General features: G+C 41.3%; 1 protein-coding gene across 2 annotated transcripts in view; it reads left to right on the forward strand.

The window, feature by feature from the left end:
- Positions 1-7,082: 7,082 nt before the first annotated feature.
- Atf6 (activating transcription factor 6) overlaps positions 7,083-16,789 on the forward strand; it is a 169,386-nt gene continuing 159,679 nt past the window's right edge. The window contains exons 1-2 of one of the 2 annotated variants that reach the window (XM_059280171.1): positions 7,083-7,175; positions 7,807-8,064. In XM_059280171.1, coding sequence (XP_059136154.1) covers positions 8,013-8,064 — 52 coding nt within the window. In that variant the 5' untranslated portion in view covers positions 7,083-7,175; positions 7,807-8,012. The remainder of the gene's footprint in view (positions 7,176-7,806; positions 8,065-16,789) is intronic. The other variant, XM_059280170.1, reaches the window with a different exon arrangement.

Consider the following 16,789-nt stretch of genomic DNA (forward strand, 5'->3'; position numbering starts at 1 on the left):
TTTGTTGTGTTTCATGTTTTAAAGCTTTTGTGCTGTTTGGATCTAGCTCATGCTTTAAGCATGCTAGGCAAAGCATTCTACCTCTGAGCTACATCTGGAACCTCCTATATTTTTAAAAGTTATGCTTTGTAGTATGTTAGTTATGTGATACTAAAGTCTAGATGGATAAAATTGTATGTAAACACTTGAAACTGTCAGTGTCCAGGTAGATATTCTTTGGTTTTCAGAAATATAAAGCAGATTAATTTGTTTTATTTTGGAAAATTATTCCTGTGTCTCATTTAAGGGACATTAGTAAACCTACATATGCCTTTTGGTGACTCCTCCTGGGGAGATGTGAAGACATACCTATTCATCCTATGTAGGGCACTGACCACAGACCAAAGAGATGCTTCCACCGAAGTCCAGCTTGGTAAACTAGTGAATTTATTGGGGTTACTTACAGGAGCGTGGGTAACTCAGAGCAGTTGCATTTCCAGAAAGCCAGCATGGGTAACCTCACAAAAGCTGCATTCCTATAGCTTCTTGCTCAATCTTTTAAATCTTGTGAATAAGTGGTGGTATTGTGTTCCCCAAAATATTGTGCACCCTAATAAACTTATCTGGGGTCAGAGAACAGAACAGCCACTAGATACAGAGGCTAGAAAATGGTGGCACTCACACCTTTAATCCTAGCCTTCTGGAGGCTTGGATCTCTGTGAGTTCAAGGCCACATTGGAAACAGCCAGGCATGGTGACACACGCCTTTAATCCCAGGGAGTGATGACAGAAAGCAGAAAGGTATATACGGTGTGAAAACCAGGAACTAGAAGCTTTGGGCCGGTTAAGCTTTCAGGCTTTGAGCAGCAGTTCAGCTGAGACCCATTCTGGATGAGGACTCAGGATTCCAGTCTGAGGAAACAGGATCAGCTGAGGAATTGGCGAGGTGAGGTAGCTGTGGCTTGTTCTTCTCTGATCTTCCAGCGTTCACCCCAATACCTGCCCCAGGTTTGTTTTTATTAATAAGACCACCTAAGATTCATGCTACATGAATCTTGTAACCGTTTTGAGCCTTGTAAATTGTGTTAATCCCTCCCTGGGGGGGGGGGGCGGGTAGAAGGGTGAGAGGGAAGGGGAGAGAGAGAGAGAGAGAGAGAGAGAGTGAGTGTGTGTTTGAGACAGGGTGTCTATGTAGCTCTGGCTGTTCTGGAACTCACTCTGTAGTCCAGACTGGCCAGACAGAGATCCAACTGCCTCTGCCTCCTGAAAATGCCAGGATTAAAGGTGTATGTGTCACCATGTATGGCCAGATTAGCTTAGTTTTACCTATAGTAACTAGAATTTATTTTATTTGTTCATTATTAGAACTAGACTTAATGAGATATTTGAACATTTACATAAAATCAGAATTAGCTAAAAGAGGGACAGTCTTTGGCCTTAAGACATTTTTACTTATTTGTGTCTGTATAAGACACTGACATGGAACAGGACGGTGGTGGTGCACGCCTGTAATCCCAGCACTGGGGAGACAGAGGCTGGTGGATCTCTGAGTTTGAGGCTTGTAGTTGGACTTTCCTTTGTGGGACCGCCAGCCCACAAATAATGACACAGAGACTTATTAATAATGAAAGCTTGGCCTCTAGTTTAGGCTTGTTCCCAGCTAGCTCTTACTCAAACTGTTTTTATTAATCTACACTCTGCCACATGGCTTTTACCTCTCTGTATGTTCGACTTGTTCTGTGTCTTGCTGGTGTCAATGCCTCTCTTCTTCCCAGAGTCCTCTCTCTCCCTGGAAGTCCCACCTATTCTCTCCTGTCTAGCTATTGGCCATTCAGTTCTTTATTAAATCAATCAGAAGGTATCTTAGGCAGAGACACATCTTTACAGTAAACAAAAAGATTATCCCACAACAGAGGCCAGTCTGGTCTAAAGAGCAAGTTCCAGGCCAGCCAGGGTTACACAGAGAAACTGTCTCAAAAACAAAAACAAAAACAAAACAATCAGAAAAGACACTGACATGGAAATAATTTTTAAAATAACATGGACAATAATCCTCTTTAAACTGCCTAGTTAGTTTGGGAAGGGTGTTACTGATGGTTCTTGAGAAAGACCTCTGTATATGATCTGAAGCCTCTTGAAAATTGCATATACTATTTCTTAAACAAGAAGAAATTCTTTTCATTTCTGTCTTTCATAAAATCTGCTCAGCCTTTTCAAAACCTGGTCAATCCATGAGTGTGCCTCTGTAGGTGAAAAATGGTTGAATAGCCACAATTTCATATGGTTCAACTTACCATCTAGCCGTCCTACACCATAGCATATGGCAGAGAATTTGAATTTACATTTGTCAGTATAACGTGTAATGTACACTGAGAACATGTGTGCACTATTGTAGGTGATACAGTGAATAAACCAGACAGGCCCCTGCTTTCAGGCTACATACATTCCAGCTGGAAGGGGCAATATCTTTTTGAAAGCTAATTGTGCTTACCAGTGAGGAATAGCTAGGAAACCTAACGAGGTATGTAAAGTTCACCAAGGGTACTGGTGTGTGCCCGTAATTCCAGTACTCTAGAGGTGGAGGCAGGAGGATCAGGAGTTAAAGGTCTTTCTGAGCTTTGTAGAGAGTTGGAGTATAGGCTAGCCTGGCTACAGGAATCTCACACAAAACAACAGAAAAACCACGGTGCGTGCACACTGCTTCGGGGCTGTTGGGCAGCATGACCCTAAGTGTGTCTACTTCTCTTGCTGGGTCAGGTTGGTTGGAGAACCAGCCAAGACTTTGGTTCTCCTGGCTATCATGTTGGGCTTGGTGAGGCTGGTGTGGGCAACTGACTGGTGGCTGACCCTGGACTAAGTGCCTACAACAGATGACAGTCAACATCTGGGCCTCTCCAGTGATTTAAAAAGACAAAACCAAAAACATTCTTTTACAGTTTTATTCATGTATATAATGCTTTCTGATCACACATCTCACTCTTAACACCCTTCCCACCCTTAATACCCCTCCAAATATCCTCTCACTTTCATGTCTTTTTGTTTCTCTTTTGTGACCCACTGAATTTAACTGGTACTATCTCTGTGAGCACAGATGTGGTTGAATCCAAACTAGCATCAAGACTGACATCAAAGTCTTCTTTAATCTCTATATCCCAATGTTTGGTTTCACTATTCAGGGTAATAAATATCTTAAAGATGTCATACTGCAATGCTGATCTGACTAAAATCTAATAATACCGATGAGACACAAAATAACTAAGGTGTAATTTCACCAGTTAGGCTTTTTAACCAGTATTTATTGGTAGGTTACCACTGGAGTACAAACCAAAATCTACTAACATGTCCAGGTTACACATCCATGACTAATAAATTGTTTTATTCTCTTAATGAGCATACTTTCATAGTGAAAGTGAATTTGGAGGCCAGGTTTGAATTTAGAAATGTGAAGTATTCTGGCAAAAATAAAAGCAAACCCCTCCAGTCTAGCCTCTGTGTAAAACTGGCAGCTTTAGGAACAAGTTAAACATAACTCTGAAGATAAAGTCAGCAGAATTGAAAAGCAGGCAGTTCTCTGGGACAAGACTTGTTTCTTCAACATATGGTGCCAAACGAAGTGGGGGAAGGTGTTGCAGAATATTTGTTTACACTGTGTGAAGATGTGTCATAGTGATTGGTTTTTAATAAAGAGCTGAATGGCTAATAGCTAGGCAGGAGGGATAGGCAAGATTTCCGGGGGTAGAGGGGGAGGAATCTAGGCACAGGGATTATGCCAGGTAGGCGCCAGTGAGACTCTGAAGAAGTCGGACAAACAGTACAGGGACATACAGTACAGAGTAGAGGTAACTGAGCCGTGTGGCAGAATATAGATGAATAGAAATGGTAATTTGAGTTATAAGAGCTAGTTGGGGACAAGCCTAAACTAAAGGCCACACTTTAATAAGTCTCCATGTCGTTATTTGGGGGCTGGCGACCCAAAGATAGTCCGACAAGAAAGCTTTCTACAGAAAAGGGATTGCCATGTGAGCTAAACACAGTGTTACTCTTATTTGTACCTTCATTTTCACAAGCCAACTCTAGGCGGGTATTTTAATTTATTTTTAATATTTATATGTACGTGAGTGCAAATGTGTGCAGGATCCCTTGAAACGGAAGAGTGATGCATAAATCTAATCTTATCAATAAAAACCAGGAGTCAGATATTGGGATAAAAACTTGAAAGATCAGAGAAGCAGGGGAGCAGCCACAGTTGCGTTCTACCTCTCTGGTTCTTCCGACCAAAAGGGGCTGAGATCCTCTCTGGGCCCCACCTTACCACTTCCTGTCTCCTCTCTGTACAGACCTGCAGACCTCTATGGCTAACTAGTGGCTAGCTCTGCCCTCAGACTCCAAGCAAGCTTTATTTGTCAGAACACAAACAAAATATCACACAACAGAAGAAAGCTTCCGATCCCCTGGAACTGGAGTTATAGATGGTTGTGAGCTGCCATGTGGGTGTTGGGAACTGAACCTGGGTCCTCTGTGAGAAGATGTGCTCTTATTGCTGGGCCATCTCTAGTCCCTAGACAGGTATTTTTAAGACTGAAAATTGAATGTGGAACAGGTGAATATTAGATTTTATTAAGGAATTACTGACTTTGCTAGGCATATATGGTATTTTCAAAACAGGCTTTGTTTTAGATAGATGAAACATTTTGTCTCTGAGATTTGCTGTAAGACACTCCTATAAAAAATGAAAAAGGCATTGGGAAGAGGACAGAGGGAACAGGAGTGACAAATGGCTGAGGCTGGGATTCACCATATTGCCTTACATTTGTTAAAATCAGTGTTAAAGCGTTACTGTGTACACAATGTAAGTTTTTCTAAGTGGGAAATCCTAAAAAGCACACAAAGTATGACAGTAATGGAATTCAGCAAGGGGAAGTGTGGTACAAAAGTCAATAGTGTTACTATATCTTAAGATACCAAACAACAGAGAAAGAATGAAAAACAGAACTAAAAACTCTGAAGAGGAAAGCCTTAATGACCTCAGGATAGGCAAGTATTTCTTAAAATACAAGTGACAGAGTGTTGTTCGAATCTTAAAGGTCTTATTAATAGAACACCCAGAGCCAGATATTGGGGTGAAAGCTGAAAGATCTGAGTAGCAGAGCAAACCACAGCCTACCTTATCTCGCCAACTCCTCAGACGATCCTGTTTCCTCAGACTGAAAGCCTCTGAGTCCTCACCTGAAAGGGTCTCAGCTGAACTGCTGCTTTAGTTCCTGTTTCCTCACACCTTATGTACCTTTCTCTGCCCTGCTGTAACTTTCTGGGATTAATGGGGTGTGTGCTTTCCAGTACTGGGGTTAAAGGTGTGTGCCACCACTGCCTGGCTCTGTTTCCAGTGTGGCCTTGAACTCACAGAGATCCACAGGGATCTCTGACTCCTGAGTGATAAGATTAAGTGTGTGTGCCACCACTGCCTAGCCTCTATGTCTAATCTAGTGGCCGATTTTGTCCTCTGATCCCCAGGCAAGTTTATTAGGGTATATGATGTATCGCTACAGTACAGACCTAACAAAAGACTGACAAATTCACTACACAATCCCCCCTAAATAAAGGCAAATGCTAAGCCAGGAGAAGATATTCACAGCACATGCAACAGTAAAATGAATAAAGTAGGCTATTTAAAGACCTATGGACACATCATAGAAAGGAAACCTAACAGCACACTTTATAAAAGAGTGGACAGTTCACAGAACAATGTATAGTTTAACAAACATTAAGGAATACAACATTTCTGAACTGCTAGAGAAAGGTCAACTAGTCACAAACACAGAGTGACACAAACTGTAAAAGTCTGATCATATCTAGTGTTGGTGAATATGTTGGTGTGAGGATGTCAACTGCTCATTTTGCAAGTGACCCAGTAAACATGTGGAAGATATGCTTGCAGGTAATATGTTTCATGTACTAGTAAACAATTCAAAGACCCAAGTGTTCATTTAGGTAAACAGAAAAAATTGTCATTACATCTATTCAAGGAAATATAGCAGTTAAAACATGGAGAGAGCCTCAAAGAGTAATATGTAGTGACAGTGATTTGGGGGAACATTATAGTGTTATACATTTATGTGAATTACCCGCCCCCAACACTTAACATCTATATTTACAAACATTTAAACATGGTAAAAGTAAAAATGAACTAAAAAGATTTCTATAAAATTCATGGTAGAGCCTGGTGGTGCACGCCTTTAATCTCAGCACTCGGGGAGGTAGAGGCAGGAGGATCTTTGTGAATTCCAGACTAGCCTGGTCTACAGGGCGAGTTCTAGGACAGCCAAGTCTATACAGAGAAACCCTGTCGAAACAAAATAAAACAAAATTCATGGTTGGAATTATCTATTTGGACAGAGGGAAATTAAGTTGGGTGTGTAGTGGCTTAGTGGGGAGAGAGTTCAACTTTCCTTTGTATAAAATTTAAAATTTCATATACTGTGAGAAAAATTTAGATTTAAGCGAAAAATGTTAACATTTGTTTACTTCTGATGATAGTCATCCAAACATTTGTATTATAATTGCCAGACTTTTTGAATAAGAGAATTTGATAAAAAATTAAATTTTATAAAAGTTAAAACTGAAAGTTCAAGCATGATTTTCTTAAAGACTATGATGTTTGGTAGGCAGAGAAAAATCGATTTTATTTTAGTTTGTATGTCAATGAATATGAAGCGCCAGAATGAAGTGTTACAAATTTCACGGTAAATAAAAAAATTTATCATTCCAACGACGGAAGGACTGACATCTGACATTTATTGTATGGGGACTTAAAAACTCTGTGTGTGTGTGTGTGTGTGTGTGTGTGTGTGTGTGTGCGCGCGCGCGCGCGCGCGCGTGCATTGCACGTGTCTATGCGGGTGCGCCCAGGCCGGACTTCACGAATGCTGAGCTGGCTCTCCTCCCAGCTTTCCTGCATTCCGCCCCGGCCGGACTTCACGAATGCTGAGCTGGCTCTCCTCCCAGCTTTCCTGCATTCCGCAATCGGTAGTAACATCAGCCACGAGGAGCTCGGAGGATTCTGGGAAGCATTTCTGTTTTGTTTGTAACCATGGGAAAAGTTCTACTCGGTCCTAGAGGGATCCGCGTTCATTCACTGTTTCGTTTCGAAAGTCACCCGCCCCTGAAATCGAGTAAAACTGAAAAAGACACAATACTAAGTACGTTCTTGAAACTATTTTTTCAAACCCACTTTACATTTTCAGTTGGAATTCATGATGATTTAGTTTTCTTCTAAAAATATTTAGAATCTTGAAGTTTTAGTAATACAAGATTGACAACCTATTGAGAGTTTTAGAAATTCTTTAGGAGGCAAGTGTGGACATGAAGAGTTTATCTTACATATTTTCTTTGTTTAAATGTGCTTGAAGGTGGGCTTTCTACAAGTATAATTTGTGAGAATGTCCCCTCCCCCGCCCCCCCCCCCCCCGATTCTGTGCCAGAAAAGAAGCAGTTCTAACAACTGTGAAAATTTCTTTATGTTTGTCTTTATTTACTGTGTACATGAAAAACTTTTACAGCAAAAGTATTCACAAATACCGAATCAGACTTGCTGTCAATTTTTAATTTTGTTCTGAGATATCTTCGTCGTAGCATTAAGCAATCAAAGAACAAACCACTTTGTTTAGGAGACTTTTCATTAATATTATCAACGAATTTTAGCTGAAGCAGTTAAATCTGCGTGCTCTCCGCCCTTCTTTAAAAAAAAAGAAAGAAAAATAAGAACAACAAAACACCCCACAGCGGGACAGAAAGTGCTGAAATCACCCACAGGGAAACATTTACTCACAGGTCGACTTGGCTTATCCGCTGACGTCTCCTTGGCTTTTGCTGCAAGTGCCGGTGTGCCGTTGAGATAGTTTGCCTCCGCTCGGCCACCGTCCGTCGGCGCTCAGCATATTTTGTCCGCCGGCCGCCGCCGTTTCGGATTACTCACCGATCCGAGTTGTGAGGGAGAGGTGTCTGTTTCGGGGAAGCCGGCTGGTGTGGCCGGCACCATGGAGTCGCCTTTTAGTCCGGGATTTCCTCGCGGTCCAGAGGAAGACTGGGGTGAGTGGATCTGCGAATGGACCCGGGCTAGCTCGGGCCGCGTCTGCGGGGTTTTTCCTCCCGGTTTCCGCCCGGTGGCGGTGACAGGTGTGGACGAACCTTGCCAGGGGAGCGAGGCTACCGATTGCGGGTCGTGGAAGAGACTGGCAGAGCCACTGGGCTCCTGTCCTGGCCGCAGCGATAGCGAAGTGATGTTCTAATCGAAAGTGCTGTAGTTTTTCAATGTACGTTCCTGGTGGAAATACCAGGTGATCTTGAGGGACCAGAACTCAGCAGGATGACTGACTGTAGCTGCTCCGAAGGCTCCAAGCTATTTTCTCAGACTGAGGGCTGTGGGTGGGGAGAGTGTGTGTGTGTGTATGTGTGTGTGTGTGTGTGTGTGTGTGTGTGTGTGTGTGTGTGTATGTGCGCGCGCGCATGTATGAGTGCACTGCACGTGCGCGTGGCATGTGTGAGAAAATATGGTTGAAATACACGGAAGAAAATCCTTATCCCTCCCTTTTCGCTATTGGTTTAAGGCATAGCTCCAAACTGGCAAAGAAGCAAAGCTCCCAGGCACCTGACCCATGTCCCTGATTAGATCTAACACTTACAAACTGATGTAATCCTGACTGCTGTCCAAACATAGCTCTGAAATCTCTTGTTAAGTCTGTCTTGCTTGGTTTTGGTGTTCAGGAAGGATGAAATGGAGAATGACAGAGGAAGCTGATACTCCTCTCTTGATTACAAGACGGAATATTAACGGGATCCAGTATGAATTTGGAATTCCGTAGGTACCTCAATGGATCCTGTAGTGAGACTGCACCGTTCTTCAGCGTTGTAATTTTGGGGTATTATTTTCCTTGGACCAGACCAGCATTCCACCACAACATGAGTGGACTCTCAATTAGAATGTGTTGAACATCCTAGTTTAATTTTCCAGTGGCAGATGTGCTGTACAATTGTAATCTATGAGAGATTTATTTTAATCCTTGAGTAGATTTTCGAAGACTTTATGGAAAAAGCTTTAGATGTCCGTTCTCCAGTGTATTTTTCCAGCTGAATATTTTGTTATAGTAACATTAGCCACTTGCTTAGGACCTTATTTTTGTCACCTCTTCTGCTAAGCACACTACATGTGTGATTTATGTTCACAATAGCCCAGTGTGTCCTTTAGATGCTGAAACTGGAGCTGACAGAATTTGTGCTCAGAGTCTTGGAGGTGTTAAATGGTTAAAAGTAGGATTAGAACTAGGCTGTCTAACTTTGAAGTCTGTGCCTCTGGTTTTTCTATTCTGTAGCATTTTCCTCATTTTTTTCCCCCTTAAGGATGGATTCTTCCTAATGCTGCTGCCTCCTCCTCCTCTTTTAAAACAAGTCTACTTCAGTATGTTGGGTGGTTATGATTTATTTTCTCAACCATTTGACCCTTATATTTTCATGGCATTTTTTAAACTCCAACACGAAGCACTTCTGATAGCATTAGTTTATCTTGTTTTCTGACTCTCAGCTACATTTTCCTAACTCCTAGACTTGATTCTTCAACAAAACATTCAGTCCTTTGTAGTCGGTTGACTGACTCTGTTCTCAGGTGTCCTGCCCTATTTCTCCTTGAATATGCCCTTTTCCCGTTGTCTTTTAGGTTTCTTTTTCAGAGTGTTGACAATCATCTCTCGGTTGAGTACTTTTATTCCTTAGGTGTTCAGTAGGTAGGGTAGATTTTGCAGTCATTAGACACTACTGTCTACTAGGGTTTCTCAATAAAATAATGGATTCTTTGGGAGCTGCTGTTTTGGATGTTTGATTATTTTACTGATGTACTGATGTTTTAAAAATTTTAGCAGCTGCTCTGTTAAAATTTAAAAATTAGCTTTTATAATTGGTATTTCTTATGATTAACAACTTGAATAATTTGAAGGATGTTATCTCAGCACAGGGTATGATGGGACATGCTTCTATTTATTTATTTTCTAAAAGTGAGTAATGAAATTTAGAGCTGACGTCTGCAAATGTTTTTTGAAAAGGTCCACCTAGCAGATATTTCGGGCATCACTATCCTGTGGTCTGTTGCAGCTGCTCTGCCATAGTGAAGAGGCAGGCGTAGGTGGTGTACATCAGTGAGAATGACTGTGTTCCCATAAAGTAAAGGAGATTAGATTTAAGGTTCTTGTTAAAAAAAAAAAATGAGAAAGTTACTTAGTTATTTACTTAGAATGAATCTTTTAAAGACATTGTTTTACTGTGTAGCTCAGGCTGGCCTGAAACTTCTGATATTCCTGTCTTAGCCTTCTAAATGCTGGGATTATAGGCATACAGTACCATATCTGGCTCCCATTATTGTTATTGTTATATCTTTTGAGACAAGGTCTTGCTATATAGCCCAGGGTGGCCTACAGCTTTCATAAGTCTCCTGCCTCTGGCTCCCCAATTATATTTAGTGTATTACTTATTAATCTTTTTTAAAGTACAGCTTTAGATTTTTAGAGTAATTGCACAGATAGTACATGTAATTCCATATAGTCCCCTCTCCTCTCTACAGTTCCCTCTACTGGTAACATCTTACATTACTATGCTGGTTAGTTGGGTTTTTTTTGTTTGTTAATTTGAAACGAGCTAGAATCATCTGGGAAGAGAGAACCTCTATTGAGAAAATTCTCCCATCAGATTGTCGGCAAGTCTGTGGGTTATTTATTTATTTTTTGATTAATGATTGATGTCGGAGAGCCTAGCCTGCTGTGGGTGGTGCCAACCCTGGGCAGGTGCTTTTGGGCATAGAAGAAAGCAGGCTGAGTAAGCCATGGGGAACAGCATTCATCCATGGCTTCTGCTTCAGTTCCTGTTTCTCAGTTCTTGCCTTGAGTTCCTGCCCTGACTTCCCTTCACGTAGACAGTGAATGGGACACGTAAGCCAAACCAACCCTTTTCTCCTCAAGTTGCTTTTGGTCATGGTGTTTTATCACAGCCATGGACGGCAGACTAAAGCAATTAGTGTGGTATTTTTGTTAAGATGGGTAAACCAGTGTTGATCAGTTTGTTTGAGACAGGGTCTCTGACTTGGCCTGGAACATCTGATGTAACCCAGGCTTGCCTTGAATTTGTAGTGCTCTTTGCCTCAGCTTCCCAAATACTGGAATTACAGGCATAGCCACCATGCCCGGCTTGATGATGATACATTAGTATTAAGTGAAGGATGAGCCTTAATACAGGGGTTTTGACAAGTGTCATGCCATGGGTCCATCATTACACGGTTGTACAGAGTAGGGTGAAAGCGTCACTCTCTCAACACTCCCTGTGTTCCATCATTTATCCCTCCTTCCTTCCACTTGATGGTCTCCTACCCCACAATAGATCTTTTCACTGTCCCCACAGTTTTGCTTTCGCTGTATAGTTAACCATGCAGTATGGAACCTTTTCAAACTGACTTCTTTACTTAGTAGTATGCATTTGAAGTTCCTCTGTGTCTTTTTGCGCTTTGATGGTGTATTTCTTTTTAGCACCAAACAGTGCTAAATATAAGGGTTTTGACAAATGTTTGATGACACTGATCTGTCATTACAGTATCCTCTGTGGTGTGGAGGATGCTAGCGTGTTCAGGTTTGATGCTAGCCCTCTTCTTGGCTTGTAGGTGACTGCCTTCTTGCTGTGTCCTCACATGGTGTTGAAGGAAAGAGAGTTATCCTCTCCTTACAGCATCATTTCGCCTTAGTAATCTCCTCAAGACCCCGTGTTGGATGTAGCCGTTGCGGGGTTTAGGATTTCAACATGAATTTTTGGAGGACATAATTCAGTTTAGAGCACATAGTTTTTATATCTATTTACATGTTGATATCTTGGTCATTTCTAATTTTTGGCAGTTAGACATGAAGCTGTTCTAAACATCTGTGTGCAGGGTTTTGTGTTGATGTAAGTTTTCATATTATTTGGACTGATACTAAGGAGCTCAATTACTGGATCATATTGTAATTTGGCTTATAAGAAACTGCCAGGCTTGTACCATTTTGTGTCTCTACCAACAATGAGTGGATATTTCTATTTGCTGGAATTTGCTGTTGCTAGTACTTTGGAGTTTATTTATTTATTTTTTTTGGTTTTTCGAGACAGGGTTTCTCTGTGTAGTTTTGGTGCCTGTCCCGGATCTTGCTGTGTGGCTCTGCCTCCCAAGTGCTGGGATTAAAGGTGTGCGCCACCACTGCCGAGTGAGTTTAGCCATTTTGACCGGTGTGTGGTGGTGCCTTGTTTTAATTTGCAATTTGCTAATGTTACGTGGTGTTGAGCATCTTTCCATGGCTAGTTTGCAATCTTAAACTTTCCCTCTTCTTTCTTCCTCTCTCCCTCTTGCTTGAATTGCACAAAACCCACTTTCTTTTTTTTAAAGCCACTTAAGAGATGTGTGTTAAGATGAGAAGCTGCTGCGGTTTCTCTCATGTCTCTAGTGTCTTCTTTGAAGCTTCCCTTCCTTTTCTTGCACTAACCAAAGCGTGACACTCCCTTGATGACACAGTTTTCCCCCAAAGTCCTGGTGAAAGCCTTCTGCACTCGGCACCTCAGAATGTAGTCAGTGTCTTTTTTGTCCTTCTCTGTCATTTCTAGAGCATGCTTCTTTCCTCCACACTAAATATCTAGGTGTCAATCTTACCTTGTCACGGTATACGATCTTCCACCTCTTTCTGTTGCAGAGATCTCTGATTTTTCCATCATTTCTTGGAAAATGTAGCTACTAACTTACTGTTGCTTTCTCCAACATTACCCGTTAGGATCCTTAGATAGTTTAGTAGGCTCGGCCAGTCTATTCTCTGTCTTGTTACTGATAATCGTCCCCTAAAGCTTCTTTCTTCAGCCTCTGACACCTTCTCTTTCATTCTCTGCATCCGAACTTCCAGTCTCTCTGCCTCATTCCCCTACCGGCACGGTTGCCTTCCCTCCTTGCAGATGCTGAAGATGGCTTCTTGTTCCTGGATAGAGTCCAGCCTTCGGGATGTGTTTCAGATATCTCATGCTTTATTAAAAGTGTTGCTCAAGCTATTCTTCCTGGTGCTTATAGCATTTCTCCCATCTGTTAGAAAACAAACATGTAGTTACTTAACTTCTCCTATTTAGAGGGGGAAAAAGAAAATGCCAAACTCTCCTTAGACGTTACTTCCCTTCTTGCTGTTGCCACATTTCTCCTGCTCCTCTTCCCCATCTCCTTTTTGTTTTGTAAACAGAGAAATTTCTGAAAAGTCCATGTTCAACAGTGACCCTAATTTTTCTTCTTTTAGCTCTTTTTTTGCTTACATTTATTTATTTACTTGTGTGTGGAGGGTGGTGGTGGTCCACATGCCAAGGCACATGTGTGGAGGTCAGAATACCTTTGGGAGTTGGTTCTTTACTTCCATCATGTGAGTCCTGGGGATCAAACCCAGAACATCAGGCTTGGCAGCAAAGCTCTTTTACTTACTGACTCATCTTGTGACCCATTTTCCTCCTTATTGAAAATAATAACACTCTGATCAGGCCGAGATAAAGTCAAAAGCGAGATCACTGTGGAGGAGTAAACAAGTAAATGGTTGGGGTAGAGGGAGGTGAAGTGGAAAAGCTTGCTAAGAAGGTTGAAATCACAGCTGCCATTGTTGAGGGAAGTCTAAATATTGGTAGTGTGAAATTGGTGAAAGGGACATAGGAATAGGGAGTAGATTTTAATACTCTAGAGTGATTTGTGCCAATTGTTCCTCGTGGATTCTTCTGAAGTAGTCTGTAAGTATAGAAGTGTATTCATCTACCTTCAGCTTTTTTAAACCACAGAAGTTGAAAGATCGGTAAGTACACTGATACCTGTAGTTCTCTTATGCACCATGGAGGTAGAGGCAAGAGGATATAAGTTCAAGGTCATCCTCCACCCTTAGCTACATAGGCTATAAGATTCAGTTTAAAAAAAAAAAACTTTTAAAAAGGGATGTTGAAAACAAATATGGTTAACAATATATAAAGGCATCCCCAAAATATTATAACAGAACTGAAAAATCCCTATCACCTAGAGATGATGAAGAATGAAACTGCTAAGTATTTACCATGTGTTTCTTAAGAACAAGGGATGTTTATTAAAAAAAAAATGAATTCACGACACTATTTATAGTTCTCAGCCAGACCACAGAGTTCCTTCTTACCTTGCATTAACTGTGGTCATCCGTCACTTATAACAGGAACACATTTTGAGAAGTGTGCTGTGTGACCATCATAGTGTGGCATGTGCTTCCAAAACCTGGATTGTGGATCACTTCACACTTAGATTGTATGATACATATGTGCATATATAACACACACATACACTATGGCCTATCGCTCTATGGCTCTTATGGCCACAGTGAACAAAATGATCTGAGATTAAATAAAACACAAGAGAAAATGATGCAATTAAGACACAGTAGACGTAAGACGTATGATGTGTCTGCCAGTGTAACATGGCTCACTGTTTTACTGTAAAACTTTTTATAAGTAGAGGGAACATGCTATTAAAATAAGGATAAGAAGTGGACTGTAGCAAATTCTAAACTAGTAGCATAGTTGTTGGTTGTCGTTATCAAGAATTATGTGTATACTATACATAATTGTATACTTTTATGAGCTTCACCATGGTTGTTTACACATCACTACCACAAATACTTGAATATGCATCATCGTAAGACACTGACAGCCCTAATTTCTCTAGGTGATAGGGATTTTTCAGTTCTGTTATAATATTTTGGGGATGCCTTTATATATTGTTAACCATATTTGTTTTCAACATCCCTTTTTAAAAGTTTTTTTTTTTTTTAAACTGAATCTTATAGCCTATGTAGCTAAGGGTGGAGGATGACCTTGAACTTATATCCTCTTGCCTCTACCTCCCAGGTGCTGGGATTATAGGATTTGTGCATGCTTCACTCTACTGATGGAGCTACATCTCTAACCGTTCAATGGGTTTAGCAAGGTCTTGATTATATTATTATTATTATTATTATTATTGGTCTTTTTGAGATAGGATTTCTCTGTGTAGTCCTGGCCGTTCTTGAACTCTCTTTGTAGACCAGGCTGGAGAGATCCGCCTGCCTGTATCTCCCAAGTGCTGCCACCCGGCTTGTTTTCATTTTTTTTTTTTTTTGAGAGGGTCTTAGGTAGCTCAGTCTGGCTTCCAATTCATTGTGTAGCTGAGGATGACCTTGAGCTTACTTTAAATAAAAAACTTTTGAGGTTATTTTATATGTGTGGATGTTTTGCCCATGTATGACTGTGCAACCATGTCCATGTGTAGTGCCTGTGGAAGTCCGAAGAGGGTGTCAGATCCCCAGGAACTGGAGTTGTAGATAGTTGTGAGCCAACATGTGGGGGCTGGACTTGAACCCAGGTTTTTTTTGGAAGAGCAGCCAGTGCCATTAACTGTTAAGGCATCTCTCCAGCTCCACTTGACCTTAATTTAAAATAAGTAAATTTACTTAGTTATTGTTGTGTATATGTGTGTAACATATGTGTGATGATAAGAGGACACCTTTGTGGAGTTGGATTTCTCCATTCACCTTTATGTGGGTTCTGAGAATGGAACCCAGGTCACTAGGCTTGCTTGGCTTGTTTGTACCTTACCAGCTGAGCCAACTCACAGGTTCCTTAAATTTCCTTACCATCCCTCTATTTTTGCCTCCTGAGTAGGAGGATTACAGGCATGTGCCATACCTGGTTTATGTGATACTGGGGATTGGACTCAGGGCTTCATGTATGTTACATTATTGAACTACATCTCCATCCCAATCCTTTGTTTTTATAGCTTTGTTTTAGCTGTTATATTGAACAGAGCCTGCCTGAAGGCTATGGCAGAAGCCAGGAGACTATTTGGAGGCTTCTATAGGAATTCCCATAGTTAACTGATAGCAGTGGATGTATATACATACACAGGCATGGTTTGTTTGTTTGTTTGTTTGTTTGTTTGTTTTTGGTTTTTCGAGACAGGGTTTCTCTGTGTAGCTTTGCGCCTTTCCTGGAACTCACTTGGTAGCCCAGGCTGGCCTCGAACTCACAGAGATCTGCCTGCCTCTGCCTCCCGAGTGCTGGGATTAAAGGCGTGCGCCACCACCGCCCGGCCACAGGCATGTTTTTGAGTCGAGACTTTTCTGTGTTGCTCAGGCTGGTCTTGAAGTGGTGGACTCAGTCATCCTTGATTCAGCTTCACAAGTAGCTGAGAGGAGAGGTGTGTGCCACACTGTCCATCTAAAATTCTGAAGTCGTTTTGATTCTGCAGTTGGAAGAACACTCTAAAGAACTCTTGCATGCCCTTCTGTGATTTTTAAAGCACATCCCAGTTCCCAGTTACTCCATCTCTTTCTCTTTTTCCTCCTCCCCATCTTTCACTCTTAAATACTACAGTACATATCAACGCCCCCTCCCCACCACCAGAAGATAACAAGCAACACCCCACCCCAGGCTTTCTATGGTACCGCAGTGTGTTTCTTCCATTCAGAAAATAAACACTGATACAACACTGCTGTTCATTTCACAGAGACATTTTAAATTTTGCTATCTGTCTCAGTGGCTTTTCTGTTCTAGTCTGAAATTCTCCTTGAAAACACACAGTGCTTTCATTTCACATATCTCATTGATGTCCTTCATTTTGGAATAGCTCTAGGTTGTTTTTTTTTTTTTCCCCCCTATCTATCAAGTCCTTGGCAGTTTTTTATGCTGGAAATCAATAATAATCTGGTTCTATCCACTGTGGCCTTGTGACCAGACTCGGCCATGCAAT

The sequence above is a fragment of the Peromyscus eremicus genome, chromosome 15 (genome assembly GCF_949786415.1).
Source record: "Peromyscus eremicus chromosome 15, PerEre_H2_v1, whole genome shotgun sequence".
Lineage (NCBI taxonomy): Eukaryota > Metazoa > Chordata > Mammalia > Rodentia > Cricetidae > Peromyscus > Peromyscus eremicus.